The following is a 25,757-nucleotide window of genomic DNA, read 5'->3' as shown; positions in this document are numbered from 1 at the left end:
AGCTGTGGACCCGCTATACCACATCCCCTCCAACCCCACCACGGGAATCACAGACTCAAAAGGCTGCAGTCCGTGCCGCACCCTCAAGCAGCATGTGTGTCGCCCGCCTTACCCCAGACAGGAGAGGAAGGATGCGCTCCCATTGGGCTGCTGGGCAGAGGGGCGGGTGATGTGAGAAAAGCCCTCCGGAGCGCGTGAAGAGAGGGAGCGGTGAGGGGAGCAGCCCGGCCCCGCATTCCTCTGGCTTTATAGTAACGAACTCTGTGCTTGGGCGACGGCACGCGTGCCCACTGAGAGGGCTCTGAGTGCCCCCTTTGGCACGCGTGCCATAGGTTCGCCACCACTGATCTATACAATAGGATCGATTGCAGCACAGATCTGCAGTTGTTAGTTCTGCCTCCTAGACCAGGGCTCCTCAATCACGGTCCTGGAGAGCCGTAGTGGCTGCAGGTTTTTGCGCCAACCCAGTTGCTTAATAAAAAGCATTTATTGCTAATGTAACACTTCTGCTTCACTTTAGTGATTTTGAGCCCTTATTGCTTAATTGAGTCTTAAACAGCTATTTTAATTGCTCCTTATTATCAATAACATGCAAATGACAAGAGAGAGCAGCATTTCTCCATTTAGCTTATTTACATTTACATCTGTGTGTATTTATCTGCACTATTGGGTTTAATTAAATACTTGGAAGAAAAATGAAGAGGAAAAAAGTGAAGGACTGAGAATTACTCGTCCATTTTAACCTTCAAATCATTTGCATGATAGAAAGGGAAAGAAAATCTAGGATATGAGAATGACCTGACATAGCAGAGTTAATTTAATTTCATAGCTTGTTAGTGCTTTATTGGCAAGAATTGCTTTCTAATTAAGCAACCAGGTCAGAACAAAAACCTGCAGCCACTGCGGCTCTCCAGGACTGGGATTGAAGACCCCTGACAAGGACGTTGAATACAATTCCCATACATTTAGGCCATTGTCTGCATAGAGTCTGCATATATTTTCAGTGTTTGTAGGAGTTTTTCCCTGGCTCCTTATCTTTTCCTTCCTTTTCCTGAAATTGTTATGATTGGGGGGACTGTTTAGAATCAACCTATCTGTGTGAATGTGATTGTGTTCATTAAATGGGTATATGATGAACGTATGCCCTGTAGAGGTTGGTTTCTGAATTGCACCCAGTGCTGCCAAACTGCACCAGCCTCCTTGAATTGGCAAGTTTCATAAGTTTGTTAATTTAGAATACCATGTTACATACATATACTGTCAAATGTAACATATTTAATTTTCTAACTTTAAATGTACTTAAATGTTACTATGCTCAAAACATTATCTTGCCCTTTTATTTTACAAAAAACATTTAGTGAACAGATTAAAGTAGAGCCTGCATTAGTGTTGCAACATTGGTCTCATCAGCCAGACAAAAAAAAAACTAACCAAAAAAAAAAAACAAAAAACACTATAGCATTTGTAGCCATACACACAAAAATGACAACAGCTAGATGTACATATTTTAAATGTAATTTTAGTTCCCTGGTTTTGAATGGTTATAAATCAGCTCAGCTTAAGAACAACTTTCACATTGCAAAGAACATGTCCAGATTATTCTAAATTGGCTCAACTGTACTATGTCAGGATGACATGTATATACTGTATATATAAATATATATAATGCATTATACTTCTAAGCTATTACCTTTAGTACAAGCATTGACTTGATATGTAAATTTGAAATTACTACCTGATATTGCAACTTTTCCTTTGCATGCTGTACGCTCTTTGATAGCTACATCTGATGACCTGTAATCAGACAATAACGGCTTAACATTCAGTGAACTTAAGAGCTAAAAACATACACTTGTAAACAATCTGACACAGAAAACTGAATATGTACTTTGTAATTACCGTAAATATAATCTGTCAGAATAACAGGTTAAACTTGAACAAAATATTAGGGAGATTTTGTACAGCAAATGATTATACCTAGTCAGTTAAGACAATATTCAAGATAAATATAAAGTAATTTAAACAAAATTTAAATCCAGTAACGACATTATTCCTATATATTTCATAAACTCATTCCTTTCCTTTGCTTCCTTAGAAGACAGTGATTCATATGTATAAATGTCTTAATATGAGATTTCAAAGGACTTTGATCATTACAGAAGCTTACCCAATTCATTTGTATATAGTATTTTAACTTCAAAATGAACAGGTACACTAAAATTTGGACTGTGGATTCAGTACACAAAACCTACCACTCCAACTCCTCAATTTATGGTACCACCAACTCTAACTCCTCTTTTTGTAATTTAAGTCAATATATAGTACCGGTCAAATGTTTGAGGTCACTCAGAACTTTTCATGATTGTGATAGAAATTGATAACCTTTTTTATAAGGACACCGTTAAACTGATTTAAAAATATAGCCAAGGTATTCATAGCATGTGTAATGGCTATCACTGCTTAAAATTACACATTTTTAATTTATATTCACATATGGCTGCAAAGTCCTTTTATCAGAAGCAATTCCTCCAGTGTCCTAATTGTCAACTCCCTTACTTTATCCTTAATTAGCCATGTGTTAATGCTAACTAGTTATTAGAGAACCCCTTCTAACTGCATGAACACCTCTGAACCCTTATAAGGCACTGGCATTCCTAATGTTCAGGTCTGGGTTCAAAAACAGCCAAAATTAACCCACTTTCTCAAGCAAAATCACCGTATTGTTGGCAGGCTGAAGGTTATTTCATGTGACAGATTGCCAAGAAACAGAAAGTTTCATACAAAGGTGTCTATTACTGTCTTGAGAGAAGAGGACGATAGGACAGAAAAAGAAAGGGTAAGGCCCAGATGGACAACTTCTTAAGAGGATACAAACATCAAAGTTTGTAGTTTGAGAAACAAACACCTTACAGCGTTCAAGTTGTCTTTTTCATTAAACAAATACCAAATACCAGTGTCATCTGCAACAGAGAAAGGGCGACTCTAGGATGTCGAGCGTAATATACTTTTCCAGTCATGTTCTGTCCAATGTCTGTGCTATTTAGCCCATTTTAACCTTTTTGTTTTATTTGCCAGTTTCACATTTGGGTTTTTATTTGAAACTCTGCCTTTAAGCGCAAATTCAAGCATTGTCTTTTCTTTATTGACAGTGGGATTTGGCGTGAACAACAACCAGTAATGTGCTTGTTTCTCAAACTACATATTCTAATGTCTATTGCCCATCTGGGCCTTCCCCTTTGTTTTCCTTTTCTGGATAGATCCAGTTTGCCCTCTTGTCTCAGGACAGTAATTAACACTTTTGTATAAAATCTTCTGTTTCAATTGGCAATCTCACACAAGGAATACCCTTCAGTGCTGATGCAATTAGAAAGGTTTCTCTAATAACCAATAAGCATGTAAACATGATTAATTAAGGATGAGCTAAAAGAGTTTGCCATTAGGACACTGAAGAAATGGCTGCTGAAAATGGGACTTTGATTTTTAATACTGTACTTTGATTTTTAATGTATGATTCACATATGGCTACAGCCACTTCTAGCAGAAATGCCCATTATACACACTAGTAATTCCTTGGCTATATTTTTAAAATCAATGTATGGATATCTAGATTAAAAAAGGAATGAATTTCTATCTAAAATATAAAAATGTATAGGTGATCCAAACTTTTGAACTTTAGTGTATTTACCATGTTAACTCAAACTACACAACATACAATATACAAAGTATTTTATCACTGTCAACGTGAATCATCTGGTTGCTTTTTAAAATTCTAACACGTTAAAGTCTAGGCTAAAAAGGCTGAAGCAATGCTATTGTGGCTTTTTTCATATTATTTATTAAAGAAGTCAGAAATATTAAGCAACATTAAATAAAAGACAAGACTTACAAATTTAAAAATGAGGTTACACTTTTATCAGAAGGTAAGCAGAAAAAATAGTTTTGTTTTTGAATTAGTAGTTGACAAATTGAAATTTTAACACATTATATTAGATTGTATTTAGCAATTTAGTACACTTTTGCCAACTCTGTCTCAGCTTCTAGTAACCCAATAATTGGTGCTAAGTGGCATTAGAAGAAAAATATAACAAATACATATGTAGCATCACTTTTAAATTAAAAAGGCTCTAATTTCAGAACACACATTCTCCTTGCCTTTAAGGTAAGTTTTTAAAAACAAAATTAAGTTGGAAGTTATTCATTTTAGTCACGGATTTTTGACACTATCTACTATATACGTACAATACATGTTCTCTTCTCTCTTTCCATGCAAACAGTATCTCATGTAAGCCAAATGGAAGCTCTGTAAGGTAGAATATTGTGTATTTGTCTCTAGCTGCTTAACACAATATTACTTTTCAGTAGTTTAAAAAAAAATCATATCTGAGATGTGAAAATAAAGTGAAAATATGGAGTGTATATAATTTTGAGCCTTCCCCCCAATGTCACTATCAATGATAAATAAAGGAGCTGTGAGGCATTCGCTCTATGCAAAACCCATCTGTAGATAAAATCAATGAAACAGATGCTGAACCTTTCAAACTCATTCCAGAATGTTTTTTCTTTTTTTTTGGTGAAAATATGAATACACACATTGTCTTGACTGCATGATTTATGCATTTTGCTGGTACAGTGACTAGAAATTAATACAATACTGTATTTCTCATGTATTCATACTATTACAATACGGAGTCTGAGTATACCACTTCTGATTTATATTCAACAGCTCTTACTATATAATCCAACATTCCCATTTTTTAATTACTTCTGCATATTCCCTGGAAGATGAGAATATTATATCAACATTAACATACAAATTTTCAGAGTTTGCTTCTTCTAGATAGTATGCATTTTGTATTTATAATAAATATTGTTTATGGGCATTTAGTACTTGCAGATTCCAAATTCTAAAGACTAAATATTTTTATTGCCTCCTGTATTTTATGTCATCTATAAATTTCACAGGCTTACTCACAATACCATAATCAATTTTGTTAATATAAATTAATGTAAGAGATCCATTAGATATCCTCAACCAACATTCATGATCTCACCCTATGTGGAGCAGTTGTCATCTGTACACTTTGTCTTCTACCTATTAACCATCTAGAAATCCAGTCTACAAAGTCACCTCTAACACTGGCTTCTAATTACAGACAATCTTCACTGCAGAACTGTATGTTGTACAGTTGCATGTTTTTCTGAAAAAGTAAGCAAATAATGTAGTACTCTTTGCTTTTGTTTACTACTCAAAATGTCTGTACTGATTTTTTAATTGAAGTTTTCTCTCATAAACCACTGCTAGATACTGCTTAGATTATTATTATTTCCATGAAAGTAGTCTTGGAGTATTTTGTTTTTTATAACTTGAACAATGCCACCAAGATACAAATACTGCAATTTAGTCTACAACTAGTTGGATACATTTTCAAGTTCTAGTTTATTTTTTTTGCTTTCTGCGAATTGTTGTCACATTGCAACTTTCCTGTCATCAAGTACTTTTTCATCAGAAATGACTAATGAAATATATTTTTTTGTCTTAGGGTCTGCTGTTAGCCAAGAAACACACCTACATACATACTTCAAAACAGACCACAGAGGACAAAACATTAAAACATCAACAATCCTAATTTAGCTTCTCAAAAAAAAAACTGCTGTAATGGTATCACAGGAACAGTTTCTTCTCTTTGATGGAGGTCTTGGCTCTCCAGCTTTTTCCAGCTGGCTCGTTTCAGAGGAACGGTCCAAAGGCTGGGTGGATTGTTGAATTTTAACCAAACAACGCTCAGATGTTAAACCATTGTGACAGACAATTCTTGAGCTAGTTATTATGAAACAGAAAACTCTCTTCTCATATACCTGCACATATGTTATTTACAAAAGTTAGTGCACATATACAGAAATTTATCATCACTTGCACGCTCTCCTTCCTCAGGGTAATAAGAATTTCCAGCAAGTTCTTAGTTATATAAAAAAATAATTGTGTTTGACCTTTAGCTGTATCTTGTTTTCAGATTTGTCTCTATATATCTACATTTCAAAAAAGCCTTGTTTCACAGCTCATATAGTTTGTCATATTCTGGGAACACGCAAAAAAAAAATGTATATGAGCCTGAGCACAACCTAAATAAATATGCAAAATATGTAAATACTGTAAAGCAAAAAACATGAATACACAGTCAAAGAAATAATCACAGTGACATACTAAATTACTGATTGTATTTGCTGGACACTATAATGTCTTTCATTTACCTGAGCAGTACTTGAATAACAAAACCATTGTAGCTGTTTTGATCCTCCAACGTACCTAGTATTCAGAGACATCTAACACTTCTCTTTTAATTTTTCCTCCTCACTTGGAATTCCATTTGTAATACTTGACCAACATATTTATCTAGTTCTTTGGCTATTTTTTCCTCCTTTTCAATGAAATTTCCTTCTGTATCTTGTGAGGCACATAAGTTATACGTCAGTTGCACTCATAAGAAAATTGGTATAGGTTAATTTGGCCTACCAACTGCACACAAAAAACTACTACTGTATATGAACATGTAAATTAAGACCCAAAAGAGGGTGATTACTCTACCAGCATACAGGTATACAATTTTGAGAGCTTTAAGTACACCTCAAAACATGTAATTAGCAAATGCTTGAAAAGTATGTTAGTTCAATCTCAGATTATTTCTCAAGAACATTGGAGATGTTATTGCTTTCCACTCATCATCCACTTTTAAACAAACCCATTTCAAATCTAATTCTAAAAATGCTGTAGATTTCTGTGTTTGTTCAAGGAGTATAAGGATCAGTGGAAAAAAGTATGTATCATTTTGCATCCCAGCTATACATAAAAATAAACTTCAGCATCAACAAAAGAGGTAGAGCTTTGAACACAGTAATTTATGTACACTGATCTGCTCACTTTGAAATAGAAGCATCATCTTATGAAAGCATTTTACATAAATTCTTATTAATAAACCAACTGTGTTTAGTACACTAGAAGTGCCCTAAGCCAATGAGTAAATTTAATGATTTAAACAATAAAAAAAGAAGTTAACTCCTTAAGTAAAAGCCCAGTTTTTAGCTTACACACCACACCTATACTAATTCCCCAGTTAAAGGCTGCACCAATTTAAGGTTGCTATTTCTCATCAAAATTGTCTCAAAGAACTTTGCTAAGCATGTTCCACGCTTTTAAATCTTGACGCAGATTTTAGGTGATCTTTAGTACCAAAAGGGAGGAAAGAGACCTTTTGATATCAAAATTTGAACCATAGATTTTAAAGGTGAGAGGAAGAAGTCTTAATTTGAAACTTACCTTCTCATCAGGCTGTTTGTAATCTGTGATTCTTTTTTTCTTTGTAGATCAGTCATATAGGCAAGAATGCGTGTGTTGCTGGTCATTACATTTTTAGAAGCATTTAAAATCTGCTCTCTTTGACTACTGGCAGCAAGGAGTTTTAGTGCCCCCTCTCGCATTCGGATCTCAAAGTCTATTTTCTCCTGTATATGGCATTCCTACATTAAAACAGACACACAGAAATGACAAAAACTACATTTTAATGGAAAACGTGACTCAAAAAAAAAAAAAAAAACTGCCTTGAAATTTTTATTTACATTTAACACTAATGATAAAAATACTATGAAAGTATTACTCTCTACATAGTTGACAAAACCTAAGACTACAAACACTTGACTAAATGTAGAAAATTGTGTTAAAATATGTACACCATTACAAATAACTTGTGTATACACCCTTAAAAGAGAGAATTGAATTAGGCCTTATTTAACATGTGAAGCCCCAAATAAATACTAAACGGACTGTATAATTGTAAAGAACATCTACGGCATCTTTTATTGATCTTTTATTCTGCAATTATTTGTGAAAAATATCCACATACAAATAAATTTCAACAATTATCTTCCTTATTAAGTAAATGTAATGCTCTTCTTCAAATACAAATGGATTCATTCATCTGCCCAGTTTCCCTTTACTCCTAAGATGGGGTTGAAAGGTACCATTGCCTCCTAAGCTTTCATCCAGCACAGAGCTGAGACAAACGGTAAATGGAATTTCAGTCCAATAATTGGCACACACGTACCATTTAACCCAATATATTTACATCGTGGGAATGTGGGAGAAAATAGAGAGAATTTTTAACATTCACAAAGGCAGTGGGAACTTCAGGTATGAACCACACCATGCAGCTATGAGGCAGCACTATTGTTCATCCTTAGAATTATTATATTAAAATATATATTTTGCAATTTGAGGTGTGATGCCCATAGTGCAAAGACCTAGTGTTCTCCTATTAGTGTGTGCGTTTGCAAATTTCTACTCAAATACTAAATTAATTATCAAACTAATAATTAGTGTGAATAACACAGTAAGTTAATGTTTGAATGAATATTGATATCAGATTTTACGCATACTTTACCTGTACATAGTCATTAATGTTATGAATTACATAGCCTTGTAAAATAGAGTTGCCTTCTGTCAAACGTTATTTCAGAAAGAACAGTAACATTTAGTGGTAATATTTTGTATAATGATAAGCAAAACAGTTTGCACAAATTTAAATTTGGAGCCTAAAAAAAAGGAGTTTCGCTTTGCAAAAAAAAAAAAAAAGCACAAAAATGAAATGTTGTTTTGCCACCAGCGAAATTGGTGCCATTAGCACATATGCTTTGAGTTAATCTGCAACTTATTTTTCACCATGTACAAAAACATGGCAAAATTCATTCTGGTGCTGAGCATGAAAAGGTAGGAGAGGCAAAATACTGCTTACTTGCAAGCACTCTGGAGGTGCTTCTCTGGTGCTAAATCCACTGACCTAGTTTGTGGCCATCGCCAAGTCTTCAGGAAGCATCCTGGCTTGAAATAACTGATGAAGCTGGTGAAAGTGAGGGCAGATGGGGTTACCTCTTACCCTAAATAAGTGGTGAGAGATTGAATTGGTTGCATGAACATGTGGGCAGATAGTGCACAAAGTGTAGGAATGTGCATGGCTCTATATGGCAGGAGAAGAGGAAGATTGGTGCGACACTGGAAAGTAAGCCAAAGAAGGAGATAGCTGCAGAATAACCCTACATGCACACATCAACGCATTCCCAGCGTTCGTTTAACGCGTCCTTTGAGCAGGTCGTCAGAAATCAACATGCTAAGGGTGTAGAGCTGGTCCACTGTTCCGCGACCAGGATGAAAACCACACTGTTTCTCCTGAATCCAAGGTTCGACTATGCGATGGACCATCCTCTCCAGAACCCCCAAATAGACTTTTCCAGGGAGGCTGAGGAGTGTGATCCCTCTGTAGTTGGTACAATTTGTGAAAAAAAAAACACTTCTCACTACTCACTTGGATTAAGCATTAGTGTTTAAATTAAGCATTTTATTTTTATTTTCAGAAATAATTATAATTTTTAAAATAGATAATTATTCACTTCACAAAAGCTAGTTCATTTTCCCCTGGATTCAGCACTGAAGCTTTTCCAACAGCTATGACCATATTTAACAGGAGTGAAAATAAAAATTCATTTCTTATCCACATATAACAATTGAGTTGACAGAAATGACAAAAGCATCTTGTGTCACTGAGGCAGGAGTCCGGTAAGCTGCACAATGGTGTATAGCCCTGATATCTGTACAGCTTAATAAAGTGAGTGGAATGGCAGCAGAAGAGCATATGAAGTCGACCTATTTCATGATACTTCACATCTTTGGGATCATGGTAAAATACTAAAAGGTCTTTACAGGGGTGGACTTAGAATAGGCAGTGCCCCAAGGCTTGAAACATTGTTCAGGCCCCACCTATCTATTCTGAGGGAAATGGAAAAACTAGTATGTAATTTCAAACCTGTTAAATAGGTACTGCAGAAGAATAGCAAGTAACAAAGAGTTTTCAGTTTGTATGGATAGCCACAAAAAACATAAAAAACAGCATTTTTGATAAAGATAGATGGATAGAAAGATATAATATACAATGTCAAAGCTTAAAATCAAATTTGATACCCATCACCACACAGTATGCCATGTCAAGTATTAAAAATTAAGTGTCTGATCCTTCTGCTGTCTGTTTTGAGACAGAGAAAGAAAAAGAAAAACATTTTTGTAAGTTTTTTTCCCCTTACAATTTAGTGTATTTCCAGCTGTTAAGGTAAAACTAAGAAATATATATAGTATGTAAATAAAAAAAATAAAAATAAAATACATCAGTGGGTGTAATACTGTACTGTAGAGAGAACAGGAAGCAACTGTAGAGGAAAATGCAGCTTGGGATGGTGAAAGTAGCCAATAGAATTTGAAACTGCAACTCCTAGTAGTCCCCGCAGTGGCTCCGATTGGTCTTCTGCTTAGAGTGCTGGGGCTGTTGGGGTCAAAGGATGTCAGCATGGCTTTTAAAAAGGGGGCCGGTGACCAAAAGCAAAAAAAAAATTTTTGTAATTTGTGTTTCAAATTCCTGTCTGTCTGCCTGCCTTCTGTTGGGTTACCTGTACTTATTCGTTTTGTCCTGGATTGTTTCGTGGTTGGCGTCTGGATTGTCTGCTGTCTGCCTGTGTACATGAGGACTGTAAGTGGATTCATGGCCATCATGCAAAGAAAGGAGCGCTCCTGAACCCGTCCACCCATCTTTACCATTTCAGAAATTAGCGGTAGGACTATCTTTACATTCCCATTCAATGTGCGGATCTCTGAACTATATATTTTCATCATTACATTTCATCAATTGCTGGTTTTCATGAACGTTTTTTAAGATTTACTGTGTGCGTTTTGTTTGGGCTTTGTTGTATTTAATGTGTAATCGCCGTAAGGGGAACAGGGGTGGTATCGTTGTTTTCATTCATTTCATTTTTTGCATTAAATTCTTTATTTGCGGTTTGATTACCGGTTTGCTTTGTTTTTGTCTCTGTTTGTGAGTGCATGCGGGTTGGGCCAAGGCTGGGTGCGTCCCTGGAATCTCCACCATAAAAATAAATAAATCACAGTCTTCTCGACAGTGTGAATCTTAGCGGCACCAGTCCGCTACAGCATTATTCATTTCTCTTTGCTGCTGATTGACTGTGATTCATCTCCAGCTGAGTGTTCTTGTGTTTTCAATTTTGTTCCTGTTAACCCGCCACAACTCGGTATAGTCATTTCCCAGTGCCATTTACTAGCATGCAGGAGCTGATCAGTTAGTGCAGTACATTCGTTGAGCAGCCAGCTCATGACCACTGCCAGCCCCCATGCGAGCAGGGGGGCTGAATGCACCCCTAGAAGAAACGGACGCTCCCCAAAAAACCCCTCTTAAAAAAACGCTGATAGACTACTTTCACATTGCTCCCTTACTTGCTGGGCTTACTGTATTTGCAGCTGCTCCATCACCTGATATGCTTCTCGCACGACACTACACATGCTGTACTTAAAAGCCTGAACAGCACCTGTCCTTTTTGGCTGATTGCTTTGTTTCTCTCTCTCCTTCCCCCCAGACATCCTCTGCTTCTGTTGGGGGTTCCGCTCCCGTTGGGGGTCCCCTATGATGTTTGTCTATTTTTAATTGAGAACTAACTGCATACTGAGCTCGTTTTACTTTAGAAAGAGACATGTTTGATTGAAGTTTTTGAATAAAGTTCCTGTCTCTACAATCTCCTGTGTTTCAGTGCAATTCTGTGACCCAAGCATGATACCCTGCAGCTTCACTGTCCCTGAGATTGAGCCGCTGCACTAGACTAGCCTAGAAGCATCAGCGCTTAACTCTGTGTGCAGCCAGTTCAAACATAGTTGGCTCGGTGATTAACTGAATTTCATCCATGGCGTCATATTGTTCCAGTAGTTTTTTTAAATAGTTTTTACAGTTCATCAGCAGTGTGTAAAATGATCAGTGTTGCAGTAATTGTGATGCTCTTTGCATGAAAAAAAATGTATTCCATTTACAAATTCACGTTTTCTTTGTAAATTGTGACGTGTACTTAAAGTGCAGCAAAAAAGTATTTGGCGTCCAGGGATGCATTAACCCCCAAGTATGTGGCAGCTTAAGGGTTAAAGCCCCAAGATGCCTGCACCTTCTAAGGCTTCTGGCAATGAAAGCACGCTTGCATGAATTACAGTATATATAGCGGTAACATCAGTATTTTACATTCTAGAACTGTGGGAGACATAGCAGTACAGTATATAGGTTTACCTTTAGATTCTTTTTTTGGTACTGTATTAAGCTGAGTTTGAATTTAAATTAAAGTGTTTTGGGGGCATATTTAGGGTTTAAACTATAAAAATAGGCATTTTTTAACCACATCCAAAATTCACGGTTTTTCACAATTCGTGGGTGCTCTAGGAATGTAAACCCCCCCTCCCCCGAATTTTGGGGGTGTACTGTATTTACAATATTTTAAGTGGTCCTCCTTAAAAATATTTGTTTGACAGTCCTGCAGTAGCTTGATTGTTAGGGATTTTGGTAATTTGCAGCCATTTTAAAATTATTTTCATTCATTTTGTGGCCGTCTTGACAGTTCAGACTTTCTATAGTGTGTCACAGCTCTCCTGTTGAGAATCTCTTTGACAGACTCCTTCCATGTATCCATATATTAAATATTATGTGGTAAAATTTGACACATAAAATTTTCCTGGTCAAATATCTCATGTAAGAAAGAAGGTGGGCGAGTTAAATAATAAGCTCAACTACTTTCTTCTTTTTTGTTGTTAGTCAGTTTTGTCCTACCAACTACACTTACAAAATAATCATATGCAACATCCTACTTGTTATAGTCAGAAATGGAAAAGAAAGACTCAACTTCCTCTATATCTTATCTTCTGACCTGCATTTCCAAAATGGGATTACTGGGAGCCAGAATTTATCCCAGGAGTAAAAGATACAAGACAGTCCTGAACAGGACAGCAGTAGATGACATATCACACAAAGTCACATATGGACACAATGAGGAAATGTAGAAGCCTACTGAACTAAAAGCACATTTTTGGACTACCAGAGGAAATCTGTGTTTCTATAAGATGTCCATGTGAACACCAAGAGAACATCGATTGGGAATCAAGTCAGATGATATATTGCTGTGAGTTACACAGAATATCAGTTATTGATAATGCTGTAATGCTAGTCTTAAAGAAATACTGCCAAAGATAATTTAATGTCATAATTTTTTAAAGTGCACAAGTAAGTAAATTTCAATTTTGCCAAGATGGACAGCTTTCAGGTAAATTATTAATATAGTCCAGTTGGAAGATGTGACATCTCTGAGTAGATGGCTGCTTAGTGTGGTTACTCTTCCTGTTCTCAGGGTAATGGGACTCCACCCTAGCTGCTCACTTGTTTCTTTTCAGCAAGTTGAATTATCCTGCTTTCTGCAAAGTACGCATGCTTTATAGATGGCAAACCTATTACGCATAAGTCACTATAACACTTCTGAATCACTGAAGACGACACTGGCTAAACACTCAGAGCACTGACCTTAATTCAAATAACAGAATACTTCAACAAACCTCAATACTGAGCACTACAATGCAAACTCTGACCACTGAAAAATACTGAGATAGCAAATTAAATCAGAAAGAAATCTAAATCCAAGGTAAGGTCTCAACCCTTTGTAAATCAATGCAATATTCATGACCCTGAAGCAGCACAAACCTGAGGTCAATTAATTGCTTTAAGACAGAAGTTAGTTCAGATGGAGGTCGCTTGAGACGAGACAATTCAAGATTAGTCAGTTTAACCATGGGTTCAGGCAGAGACAACTCAGACGTTCTCTTGAACAACTTCCTAAATGGCTCAGATGCAAATTTACAAAATTTCCAATGCAAAAGTGTATGCTGTGCATGATCATCTCACCTGCTATGCTTCATCATGTCTGGATTATCCAGACCCTACATATTACTTGGTTGCTTCTTAAAGTTCATGGGATCAGCCTACAGTGCTAAAGGCAGTGCAACAGAACTTGTACATATACTAAAATGTATCCATTATAAGATTCTATCTGGACTTCAGCACTGAGATGAACCAGAAAAGGTATTCTTTCAAGCCCAATATAAAAATGCCTAACCTGCCAAAATGCACACACTTATAAGATTCCCTGCCTCCCTGAAGATCAAATTGGATTCATCATTTTAACTGTCTGACTCTCAAGATGAGAGTCTGCAATATTATTTACAACTTTAACAATCTCTTGAAACAACTGTTGCAACTCGTCCTCCAACCTTTTAAAGAGAAGTGCTTCTCTGTGAAGTATGCAGTGTGTACTTTGAGCTACATTATTTGTATAAAAATGTGCTATATAATAAATGTTGTTGTTGTTGTACTCAAGGTATCTTTAGCTCTGGCCTTTATTAGCACGGCTACTCAACTATGCTTACCTATCATGGTAGGGGAACCATCCATGCAACAAGACCAGCCAATTAAATTTGCCTCTATGAACGCATCCAAAATGTAAAAAAATGTACTGACCTTTTGTCTTCCCCCCACTTTCTTTGTAGAATAGAAGCTCCTCAACAAACATCTTAGGAAAATCTGACATAAACAATAAGCTGTGCTGCGTTAGTTACATACAAGGGCCATTTTATAACTGTTCCAGTAATTGGTCTCCTATATCTTCAGCCATGTCAGCTATCCATCTACAGAGTGTTATCTGACAAACAGACAGTGTCAGTTTAACAAGCAGCTTCCTCACCAAGCAATTCCTGAACTATGTCTTTGGTCACCACTAATATCAGATCTTCTAAAAACGGTGTGAGCTATCTTTGCACGGACAATGTGATATGATGCCAAAAAAAAAAAAAGGATGCCTTCAGTGTCCTCTCTGATACCATTGTTTGCTGTGGGAAAGTGCTCACTTGTTTCAGAAGAAGTGCTGATTTCCTTTGGAAAAAGCCAACATGTTTCCCAAAATCAGCTGGATGCTTTTGCTCTAGATGTCTTTTTAATTTAAAATGATTTAGACATTTGTTTGACAGAATTTCCTTTCAAAACAAACAAGGCATTTAGGGTAATCAAGTCCTTCTTTTTTCTTAGCCAGCACAAATCTGAACTCTTTGTATGACGCTTCATACTTTCTGGATTTAAATTTTGCTTGGAATATGACTCATTTGATGAATTTAAAGCAGAACTACAAGATGGTTTTCTTCGGAATGTTTCCATTTTTAAAAATGGTTCATCATTACATACAATATGTTTTGGCATTCAGTGCACTATTATCTTAGCTTGCTGTAAACTACTTCAACGCCACAATGCAATATGTGTAAGTCTACAGTGGCCTTTGAGTAGCATTTGAAAAACTTGTTTATTACCGGTAATAAGCATAACTGTCAAGTGCACTAATGAAGTGACAATGATGTTATTAAAATACAAGATGAACTCAAAAAATGCTTTATTATTTACAACTTTAATAATAAAAGCACATGTTTTTTTCCCCCTTATTTTGCCATGGACACCCTTACATGTCCTTGTGGACCCCATGTTGGGAGCCACTGTCCTAGAGTACAATGGTAGTTCATTTTTATTATTCTTTACATCTCCATTTGGTTTATATTCATTTATTACTCAGGTTTGCTTCTAAAAACAAATATCACTAATTTTACTTGCTTGCCAGGAACATACGGTATGTTCTCTTAATTCACCCTGCTGCTACTCTAGCTTTTTAGACATTTTAAGCCACTGGACAGTGGCCATTAACCTCCTACAGGAGACTCATCTTAAGTAAAGTGATGTGTCCAGAATGTTAAATCATTATTATGGAGTGGCTGCATTCTACTGCTTTGCTTTCAAGCAAAATAAAGAGAAAACTGAAATTTAAGTGATTGGCAATAATGGATTCAATGAGGATATCAGAGATAAACTTGATGCATTAGGATTAAAAGTCAAGACAGAAGTAAAAAACTTAGGGGTAACTGTTGACTGTAACCTGAATTTTAAATCACATATTCATCAGACCACTAGGACAGCATTTTTTCACTTAAGAAACATAGCAAAAGTTAGACCTCTTATATCATTGAAAGATGCTGAGAAATTAATTCACGCTTTTGTTTTCAGTCGACTAGATTACTGTAACACACTCCTCTCAGGACTACCCAAAAAAGACATAAATCGTTTTCAACCAGTACAGAATGCAGCTGCTAGAATCTTAACTAGGAAAAGAAAATCTGAACACATTTCTCCAGTCTTGATGTCACTACACTGGTTACCTGTTTCTTTCAGAATTGAATTTAAAATTCTGCTTATGGTTTATAAAGCCTTAAATAATCTCGCTCCATTTTATATTTCGGAATGTCCGACACCCTATATTCCAAATCGTAACCTTAAATCCTCAAATGAGTGTCTCCTTAGAATTCCAAAAGCAAAACTTAAAAGAAGTGGTGAGGCAGCCTTCTGCTGCTATGCACCTAAAATCTGGAATAGCCTACCAATAGGAATTCGCCAGGCTAATACAGTGGAGCACTTTAAAACACTGCTAAAAACACATTACTTTAACATGGCCTTCTCATAACTTCACTTTAATCCTGAAACTCTGTATGTTCAATTCATTATAATAACTATTCATGGTGGCTCTAAAATCCGTACTAACCTCTATTCTCTCTTCTGTTTCTTTTTCCGGTTTCTTTGTGGTGGCGGCCTGCGCCACCACCACCTACTCAAAGCATCATTAAGTTCCAACATTGATGAACTAAAAGCCAGAAGTCTACATGACCATCATCATCAAGTCCTTCCATGAGAACCCTAAATACAAAGAGGACTGTTTCATTTATGTTAGGTACAATGCCCAGAGGGGACTGGGCGGTGTCATGGTCTGGAATCCCTGCAGATTTTTTTTGTTTTTTCTGTCCTCCCTGGCCATCGGACCTTACTCTTATTCTATGTTAATTAATGTTGACTTATTTTCTTATTGTGTCTTATTTTTCTATTCTTCATTATGTAAAGCACTTTGAGCTACATTTTTTGTATGAAAATGTGCTATTTAAATAAATGTTGGTGTTGCTAAAAATTGATTGAAAATAGTAAAAATAGAAAAAGATAGCTGATCTAAAAGTGTCACTAAAATTACTTAGTACAATATAATTCAAGTATCTTTAAATAATGCCTTAAAAAACAAATTGTATTAGTTAATATTGAATTAATTTCTTTAATACTTCATCATGAGTTTCAGATTCATTACACCCTTTCTTGGTACTAAAGTGCACACCTTGTCCCAAGTAAGTGTAAAAATGACAACACACACTAAATATCTGAAAGAAGTCAGCTCACATTCGCAAGTTTTTTTCATTTAGTCATGTTTATACAAGAAAACATGAAATTTGCCTTCTCATTTGCATCTAATATTGGACAGTAAGAAATACTGTATAGCAAACAAATACAGACAAGATAGGTTAAGGTAAGACAGTTCTGACAGTCCACATTTACCCAGAATGGTTACAGGATACATATCAAGCCACTATCATGTTCTCTGATATTCCTTATTAAAAATCCACATGGCAATAGGAAGAAAGGATTATCTGGAGTGATTTGTGTCCGTTTTCAAAACGACTATCCTTCCTGATTTACTGAAGTTAAATTCGACATGTAATGGATGTCTATCATCAGTTGAGAAGATTTCCAGTTTCTTTTGCATTGTCCTCTGACCTGCACTTACCAAAACCAGGCAATGAAGTTGAAAGTGATAACAGACTGGATCATACTGTGATTAAAGGACATGAGATCCTTGCCTACCTTTATTTCAGTTAAGATTGTTAAGTAATTATATTCAGTCACTATTTCTACCTCCTCCTCCAGAACTACAATAGACACACATGCAGATTTCTGTCTCCCAAACTCAAATATCATTTATTTAGTCTTTAAAGCATTCCGTGAAAGATAGTTCTTATTGCACCAGTTTACCATACAGCCCACTAAATTTAGATAGTGGCTTTCATCCTCCACAGATATGCGACCTATAAGCATGGTGTCATCAGCATACTGGATAATAGAGCAGTGGTCACTGTTCTGTCTCAGGTCACTTGTGTACAGAGTAAACAGTAATGGTGATAAGACACACCTCTGCAGGCTTCCTGTGTTTGAATGAATGAATTGAACTTTTGAAAAAGTGTCCTGTACTTTGGCTGTCTGAACGATTTTAAAGAAAGTCATGAATCCATAATGGGATAAATGGTTTGAAATTCATACTATTCAGTTTCACAGTCAGTATAGGAGACTGGATGGTTTTCAAAAACTGAAGAAAAATCCAGAAATAGTGCTCTGATATACAACCCCAAATCAGAAAAAGTTGGGACAGTGTGGAAAATGTGAATAAAAAAAAGAAAAAAGCAAGTTATAAATTCTCCTCAAACTTTATTTCATTGCAGACAGTATGAACACAAAATAATTCATGTTTTTTTTTTTGTCAAAATCATTCGATTTGTAAATAAATATCCATTCTTGCCATTCAGGCTTGCAATACATTTCAAAAAAAGTTGGGTCAGTACAGCATTTACCACTTTGTACAGTTCCCCTGTCTTTTAACAACAGTTAAAAGACGTTTAGGCATTGAAGAAATCAAGTGACTAAGTGTTGCAGGTGTTAGTATGGGTTGTCCCATTCTTCCTGCAAACGTTTTAGGTGCGCAACAGTACGGGGTCTTCGTTGACGCATTTTTCATTTCAAAATGCGCCAAAACATTCTCTATAGGAGAAAAATCTGGGCTGCAGGCAGGCCAGTCAAGCATCCGCACCCTCTTCTTATGCAGCCATGCCTTTGTTATGCACGCAGTATGTAGTTTGGCATTGTCTTGCTGAAATAAGCATGGGCGTCCCTGGAAAAGACGTCATCTTGAAGGCAGCATTTGTTCCTCCAAAACCGAGATATACTTCTCAGCATTGATGGTGCCATTGCAGAAGTGCAAGTTACCTTTGCCAAAGGCACTGACACAACCCCATACCCATGACAGGCCCTGGCTTTTGGACTTGTATCTGGTAACAGTCTGGATGGTCCTTTTCCTCTTTGGTCCGCAGCACACGCTGTCCATTTCTTCCAAAAAAGATGTGAAAAACCGATTCGTCTGACCACAATACACATTTCCACTGCACAATGGACCATCCCAGATGCCTCCAAGCCCAGAGAAGTCGACGGCGCTTCTGGACACTATTTATGTAGGGCTTCCTTTTGGCACAGTACAGTTTTAGCTGGCATTTGCTAATGTAACTACGTACTGTCTTTGAGAAACGTTTTTCTTTTCATTCGTTTCATTTAAAAGATTTTTGCCCGCACTTGGTGGCAAACTGGCGATCCTCTGCCCATCTTTGCTCCTAAAGGAGTAGGCCTTATAAAGCATCTCCTTCAATTTTGCATTTTGGACCACTGAAAGCTGGTAAAAAAAGTTCATCTGCTAAAAGTTTACGGTCTTTTTCTACTAGAAAGTTCACACTCTTTTTAGAACCCAGTCCTGCTGTTGTTTTTGGTCCTTTACAAACCTGTTTTGGATTATCATTAAACCACCTCTTGGTTTTTTCCCCCCATATATCTTTTTATTTTGTTTATTTAACCTGTTAATTCTTTGCTGCAAAATTAGTTTTTCTTCTGTCTTATTTTCTTGATGATAATGTTGTTTCTCCGTTAGTAATGCTTTAATCTCTTTATTGATCCATAGTTTACTGTTTGGGTAGACTTTCACTATTATTGATTCACAGAATTTCATATATTCACTTAGAGTGTAAGTACCCTCATTTGGTGACTGTGAGGATGTCAGCAAATCCCAGGCAATACAGGAGAAGCATTCCTGCAGTTCTTCTACAGGGTCATTGCACAAGTTTTGCATTTTTTTTGTATGGATGGTTTTTCTTGTTTCAGTTTCTGTTTGTACTTCAGTAGTAGATGAATAACGTCATGGTCAGATGTACCCAGGGCTGCTCCAGGACGCGATATGTAGGTGCCAGGGACATTTCCATAACACTTGTGTACTGTTTTGTCTACTCTAGTATAAATATTCACGTACTGATGATAATGTGGTAATACTGATTCCAGATTACATAAATTAAAATCACCCATCACAAGTCTGAAAGAACCGGGTGATTTGGTTTCTAGTTTCTGTATAGTTTTGAGAATTATTTCAGCTGCAACTCCCACATCAGTATGCAGTGGTATGTAATCTACTGTCACAAGTATTGATTAAATTCTAATGGTAGATAGTATGGGTGAAATCTGACAGTGAGTAGTTCAATATTTGGTGTGCAGATGTGCTCTTTTACAGTGATATTCTTGCACCACCTTTGGTTAATGTAAAGGCAGATTTTATAAAGCATTTTATAGAAATAACAAACTTACAAACTAGTAAAAGAAAACAAAACTGCTTCATTCACATGATTTAAGAACAAACAACAGTGACAAAACACAGAGAGATACACCGAGAGGTCTGCTACAGTGCAGTGAGTGGTGAACATCTTTTTAATCTAAACTTTGTGGACACTGAAGAAAATGCAACTCTATGTGAAATCTGTAGTTTTCTATCCAAGTTCAGTCTTGTTTAATTATCTGCCCTTAGATTCTGCCTTGCAGGGTGCCCTTAAAAATCAACAGGAGCTTAAAAATGCCACTAAATCAGCCCTAGGATTGTACAATGCTTCGCTTGAACTAATGATGTCTTTCTGGGAATTCTCGCAGAATCTATTTCTTATGCTTAATAAATCAGTTTCAAAAGGATCATGGAGACCTTGCATTATTATGGCTGTAATATTGTTACTCTTAATACAAGACAAAGGCACTAAATTCAGCCTAAGTTACAGGCCATTTTCCCTGATAAATTCTGGTTAACCTTTATGCTAAGATGTTAGCTAAAATATTGAATGTTGTAATGTCTAATGAGGCTCTCCTCATTAAATGCTGAAAATTAGAGATTAATAATAAGATTAGAATTTGAGTATCCTAAATCATATGGGATTTAGAGATTATTTTATTCAAATGTTTAAAACACTATATACAAACCGTTTGGCCATAATTATGATGAACTTGTCAATATCTACTCCTTTCTTGTTAAGGGATGGTCTATTCAGGGTTGCTCATTATCTTTGCTTTTTGTTTGGGCACTAGAATCATTATCTGCAGCAGTTCATAATTTGGAATCCATCATCCCCATAAAGGTCTGGGATAAACAGATATGATGAGAGCTACCTCCTCAGTCTTACATAGACTGGTATGTGGCACAGGTAGTACTCAAGAAGATCAACTTTTTAGTTCTGTGGCTCAACTTGGCACTGAAATTTTTACATTTGGAAGGGCACGACAGCCTGCCCTTATGTAGAACTTGGACTGATTTTTAGGTGACTCATTAGGACTCCACTCACCTCAGAGTTATCTGAGACACTATCTAGCTCACCAAGGTCCTGAAAAGAGTTGGTTGGAAAACTCAAATTCTGGGGTTATGCACACTATCTCCCCTAAAGGATACCTGTGCAATATCTGCCAATTTTTTAGTTCAGCTGACATCTCCTGCAGATATTGGTCTACTGAAAGCTGACCTCACTGAAGCTAGCTTTGAAAAGGTACAGCACCGTAAAGGTTTTGCATTGTGATAGCCTCATTATTGAAATTGGTTTGGGTGATAGTTAAGCCCTTTAATAATCAAATCTAAAGTATTTATGAGTTTAATTATAGCACCTGTTTAATACTCAAAGAACCTCTCTAAGCCCTTGTATTTAATGTTTAAGCTCTCACTACAACACACTACTGACAGACTTAAAGCTGACTACTGATCTCTTACAAGTCTTTCCCTTTAGCTTGACTGTTTCTCTAAGAGTCTGTTTCTTTGCTCCTTCCTTTTTCTTCTAACCCAGTGTTTCCCAAACTCGGTCCCAGGGATCCCCTGTGGCTGCAGGTTTTTGTTCCAGCCAGATTCCTAAACAGTGACAACACCTGATAGCATTGATCTCACTTAATTAGCAGGGATTATTTTTCTTTTATTCGACATTCAGAAAAGCAGAGGAGTGTGAGTTATACATTTATAACACATTTAGAAATATTTCTGCTATTGCTGTTTAATTTAAATGCTTAACTCTCTTTTGTTGATTTCATTCTATTTTGCCCTTTCTTTGTGCAGTTTTTCCCCCTTCGTTGTATCTTAATAATGACAATTAAAAACGAGCAGAGCACACACCCAGGCAAACAACACTGAATAATCAAAGGCTGCAACAACTTTGGAGTCAGACCCAGTACTGTAATTAGCTAATAATGGATTAATTAAACAATTAGAACACCTTGAAAAGTAGAATGAAAATCAAGATGAAAATACTGTTAAAAAGAAAAAAAGCACATTATTCCCATATAACTGCTTGGTACATTTTAATATTTTTTTTTTTTTACCAAACTTAGTTTTCTAATTTCTATATTGTTCCTTAAACACAGAAATTGGGAAATAACATCATTTAATTATCTCAGGAGTTCAATTAAAAACAGAAGCTGGTTGGAAAAAAAACCTGCAGCCACAGAAGGTCCCCAGGACCGAGTTTGGGAAACATTGTTCTAACCCAACCGAATCAGTACCTTAACTACTTAAATGCCCTCCTTTATATCTGAGGCCTTTGCCCTCATTTTAATCCTAACGTTCTGCCACCAGAATGGTGGTGAATGAGATGGTTAAGCCAGATTTATTTAACCATAACAAATCAGGAGATGAAACATAGTTAAAAGCCTTGCAAAGTTTGAAACTGGATGTCTAAGCTGATCTGTAAATCGAGCTTAATCAAAAAAACAGAAATCAAAGTCAAAAGAAAACAAAAAGAATAAAGAAAAGAAAGCAAAGCCCTGTGTCAAAACCAGAAGATATATAAATAAAATGACCTTCATATTCTCTAACTTGGGGAATTACAGGCTACAACTTTTGGTTGTTCTGCATAGAAACATGGTTCGAAATACATACACAAACTAATCTCAAAATGGTTTGATTAAAACTTCCTTTTATTGATTACCTGTACTCCAGAAATCTCATGTGCATCTATGTGGGAATATCATTAGGTAAACATAAGTGGACAAATAACAGAAACATCCAGAATTGAGACTTCATCTGGAAGACTGATGAGGGACAGGCACAACTAACCAGTTGTCATTTATATGAAAAATAATTTGCACTCCATACCGAGCAACCCTTATCTATCTAAAACACTTAGGAACCGTTGCTTAAATCATCCCAAGTATGAAAAAAAAAGTGAATACGATTTTAGGAAAATACCAAATGGCAAATACATAAAAGACCAGTAAATCCATTACTGAAATTAATACCACAGATGAGTCAATCAAAATAGAAATGAGTAAAGTTTTAGAAACGATGTAACATTATAGTCATAATTATTTCCTTAATAATCCTGGCATTCCTGCCCTCCAAGACTAATTCTCAAGTGCTCTGCAAAAAAAATTATCTGACAGCATTAAAACTATAAAATCTAGGGTAGAAAATCTGAGTTCAAACAAAACATTAATAATAATTTTATAAGAAATAATAAATGAATGAATTATATGGTATGAAAACTATCATCACTAATGTCAGTTTTAAAAGTCCCAAGCAATGGGATATTATCAAAAAACACTGACCGAGACTTCCATATTTTATTCTCTTAAATAAATAAACAATAACTCATTAAAATCGTAACCTTATAGACCCATGACTCTATTAAATGCTGACACCATGAGACTACCAACACACTTGTTAACCAACTGGAAAAATAACTGCTTACTACTCACAGGAACAGGTCGGGTTTCTTAAGGATATCTGCATTTGTTTGTTGCTTTTTTTTTTAATCTCCCTTGTCAAATGTAATATAGAGTACATTAAAACTACTTCAGAGTATCCAAAGCTACTGTATTATTCCTGAGCACAGATTTATAGGTTCAGGTTTGCCTGTTAAGATCTGGAAAAAAATAAGAGTCAAATCCTGAAGCCACAGTTTGTAAAAATAAATATAAAAAACATTTTTTCTTTTAAAATTATTATTTTATTAACTAGTAAATTAATGACTTTGTTCACTTCTGAAATTACTCCACCTTAACAACTATCCATCCATCCATTATCCAACCCGCTATATACTAACTACAGGGTCATGGGGACCTTAACAACTAGGTACATGATAATTACAATACTCCATGATAAATGTAAAATCATAATGTCTACAAAATAACTCAACATTAGACAGTCCTCCCAACAAAGCTACATTTTTCTTCTTGGTTCAAGGAGCCTTTCAGGACAAAGTAATGGATATAAAACAGGAACCAGCCTAAGGTGCTAATTAAAAGGGCGCATAAAATGTGATTATGTTGAATTGAATTCCATTGAGAATGAAGGGTAAGTTAGGGGTTAAGCTTATTAAGGTAAATTTCCTGTACTAATAACATATATAAAAATGAAGAAATCATGGGATGAAACACTGTTGTTTCAAAGTGTTACAACAAACTCATATTTCAGCGCAACCTTAATATTTAAATTAAAATGGCATTTGAAAGAGCAAGTCATTTTCAATCAATAAGCACAGTTTTGACAGGTCACTAACACAGTTCATATAGGGTACTTTTTGGCACAGGTAGGCACCAAAAAAAAAAAAAATTAAAACTTTTTTTACTCAGTTCCCTTCACTCCAGACTGTTTGGACTTAATCCAATTCAGGATCACGGTTGGTGCATCAAAGCCTGTTCCACTTTCACTGGGCACAAGGCAGGAAACAGGTAATACTGGTGTCACCTCCTTGCATTGCCTTTCTCGCACACAATCACACTCTGATTTTAATATGAGCACTTGGCCATCATTTCACCTGGCTCGTATACAGTATATATAGTACTCTGAAAACAATGTTTTTCCAAGTGCAATGGGATGAGCGAGATTCAGCTATACAAAAAACGTGGGACTGCAGAATGAATCAACTTTAAACAGTATAGCACCAGGTACAAATTGTGCGAATTTCTGCACATAACCTAAACACGTGATTTTTGGATTATCAGTAAATACGACTATGTGATCGTCCTTCACAAAGGCTTTATTTAGTCTCATTAAGTCTCACAAAGCACAAAAAAACAACAATTTGCAACGAATGGGGGAACTAATGTGCGTTTCTTGTCACATACAACCATGTAGCAAAGTAAAAGAGGTGTTGTAAATTAACTTGCGGGATACCAAACTTTGTAACCATTATGTTAATTGTCATTGGGAGGCATTCAAAACCGAAAGTGTGAGTCTCTGAAACAGAAGAAATAATTGCAAAACTATCCAATGAAACAATTAAAACGACCATAAACACTGGTACTTTTGATCCGATTTTTTTTACATCTCATTTAAAAACCAAGACCGAATGGTTATATTTGCCTATTTTAGGACGTGCAAGTACAAGTACAAGTACTTTAGAGCGTCCACATTTACAATAGTTTAGAACAAATTGTTAAGACTGAGTACAATGGGATGTAGGCAGGTCTATTTCTAATGCATTGTTGAGGCTGAAAAATCTCACCCCGTAGTTCTCACATTACCTCTTGTTGCACAAACAAGGCGCTCTCCCGAATTTTTTTCCTTTTGATTTCCATAGCGAGCGAAGAACAGCCAGACACGGTCGCTCTGGCTTTATTATTCCGATTGAAAGTTTGAATATCCCGCGAATGTTCCATTTTTGTCAACCAATACACAACACCTCCGAGTCGCCTGCTAGTAATCGTTGAAGCGACAGTGGCCCGCCCCAAATCCTGACGGGGGAGGAGTTCCCCGTTTGTCTGGTCTGCAACAATACGAACACCCCACTTTTGAAATTTGAATTCATCATTGCATTTAAGAATAACATACCTTTACACGATATAAAA

General features: G+C 36.1%; 1 protein-coding gene across 1 annotated transcript in view; it reads right to left on the bottom strand.

Moving 5' to 3' along the window:
• rtkn2a (rhotekin 2a) overlaps positions 1–25,649 on the bottom strand; it is a 91,533-nt gene extending 65,884 nt beyond the window's left edge. The window contains exons 1-3 of the mRNA XM_039771252.1: positions 25,434–25,649; positions 7,313–7,512; positions 1,736–1,794 (exon numbers count right to left, since the gene is read on the bottom strand). Of these exons, the coding sequence (XP_039627186.1) occupies positions 1,736–1,794; positions 7,313–7,512; positions 25,434–25,568 (394 nt within the window). The 5' untranslated portion in view covers positions 25,569–25,649. The remainder of the gene's footprint in view (positions 1–1,735; positions 1,795–7,312; positions 7,513–25,433) is intronic.
• Positions 25,650–25,757: the final 108 nt, after the last annotated feature.

The sequence above is a fragment of the Polypterus senegalus genome, chromosome 1 (assembly GCF_016835505.1).
Source record: "Polypterus senegalus isolate Bchr_013 chromosome 1, ASM1683550v1, whole genome shotgun sequence".
In the NCBI taxonomy this organism is placed as follows: Eukaryota; Metazoa; Chordata; class Cladistia; order Polypteriformes; family Polypteridae; genus Polypterus; species Polypterus senegalus.
Note: the sequence above shows the minus strand (reverse complement) of the source record. Positions and strands in the feature narration are given on the sequence as shown.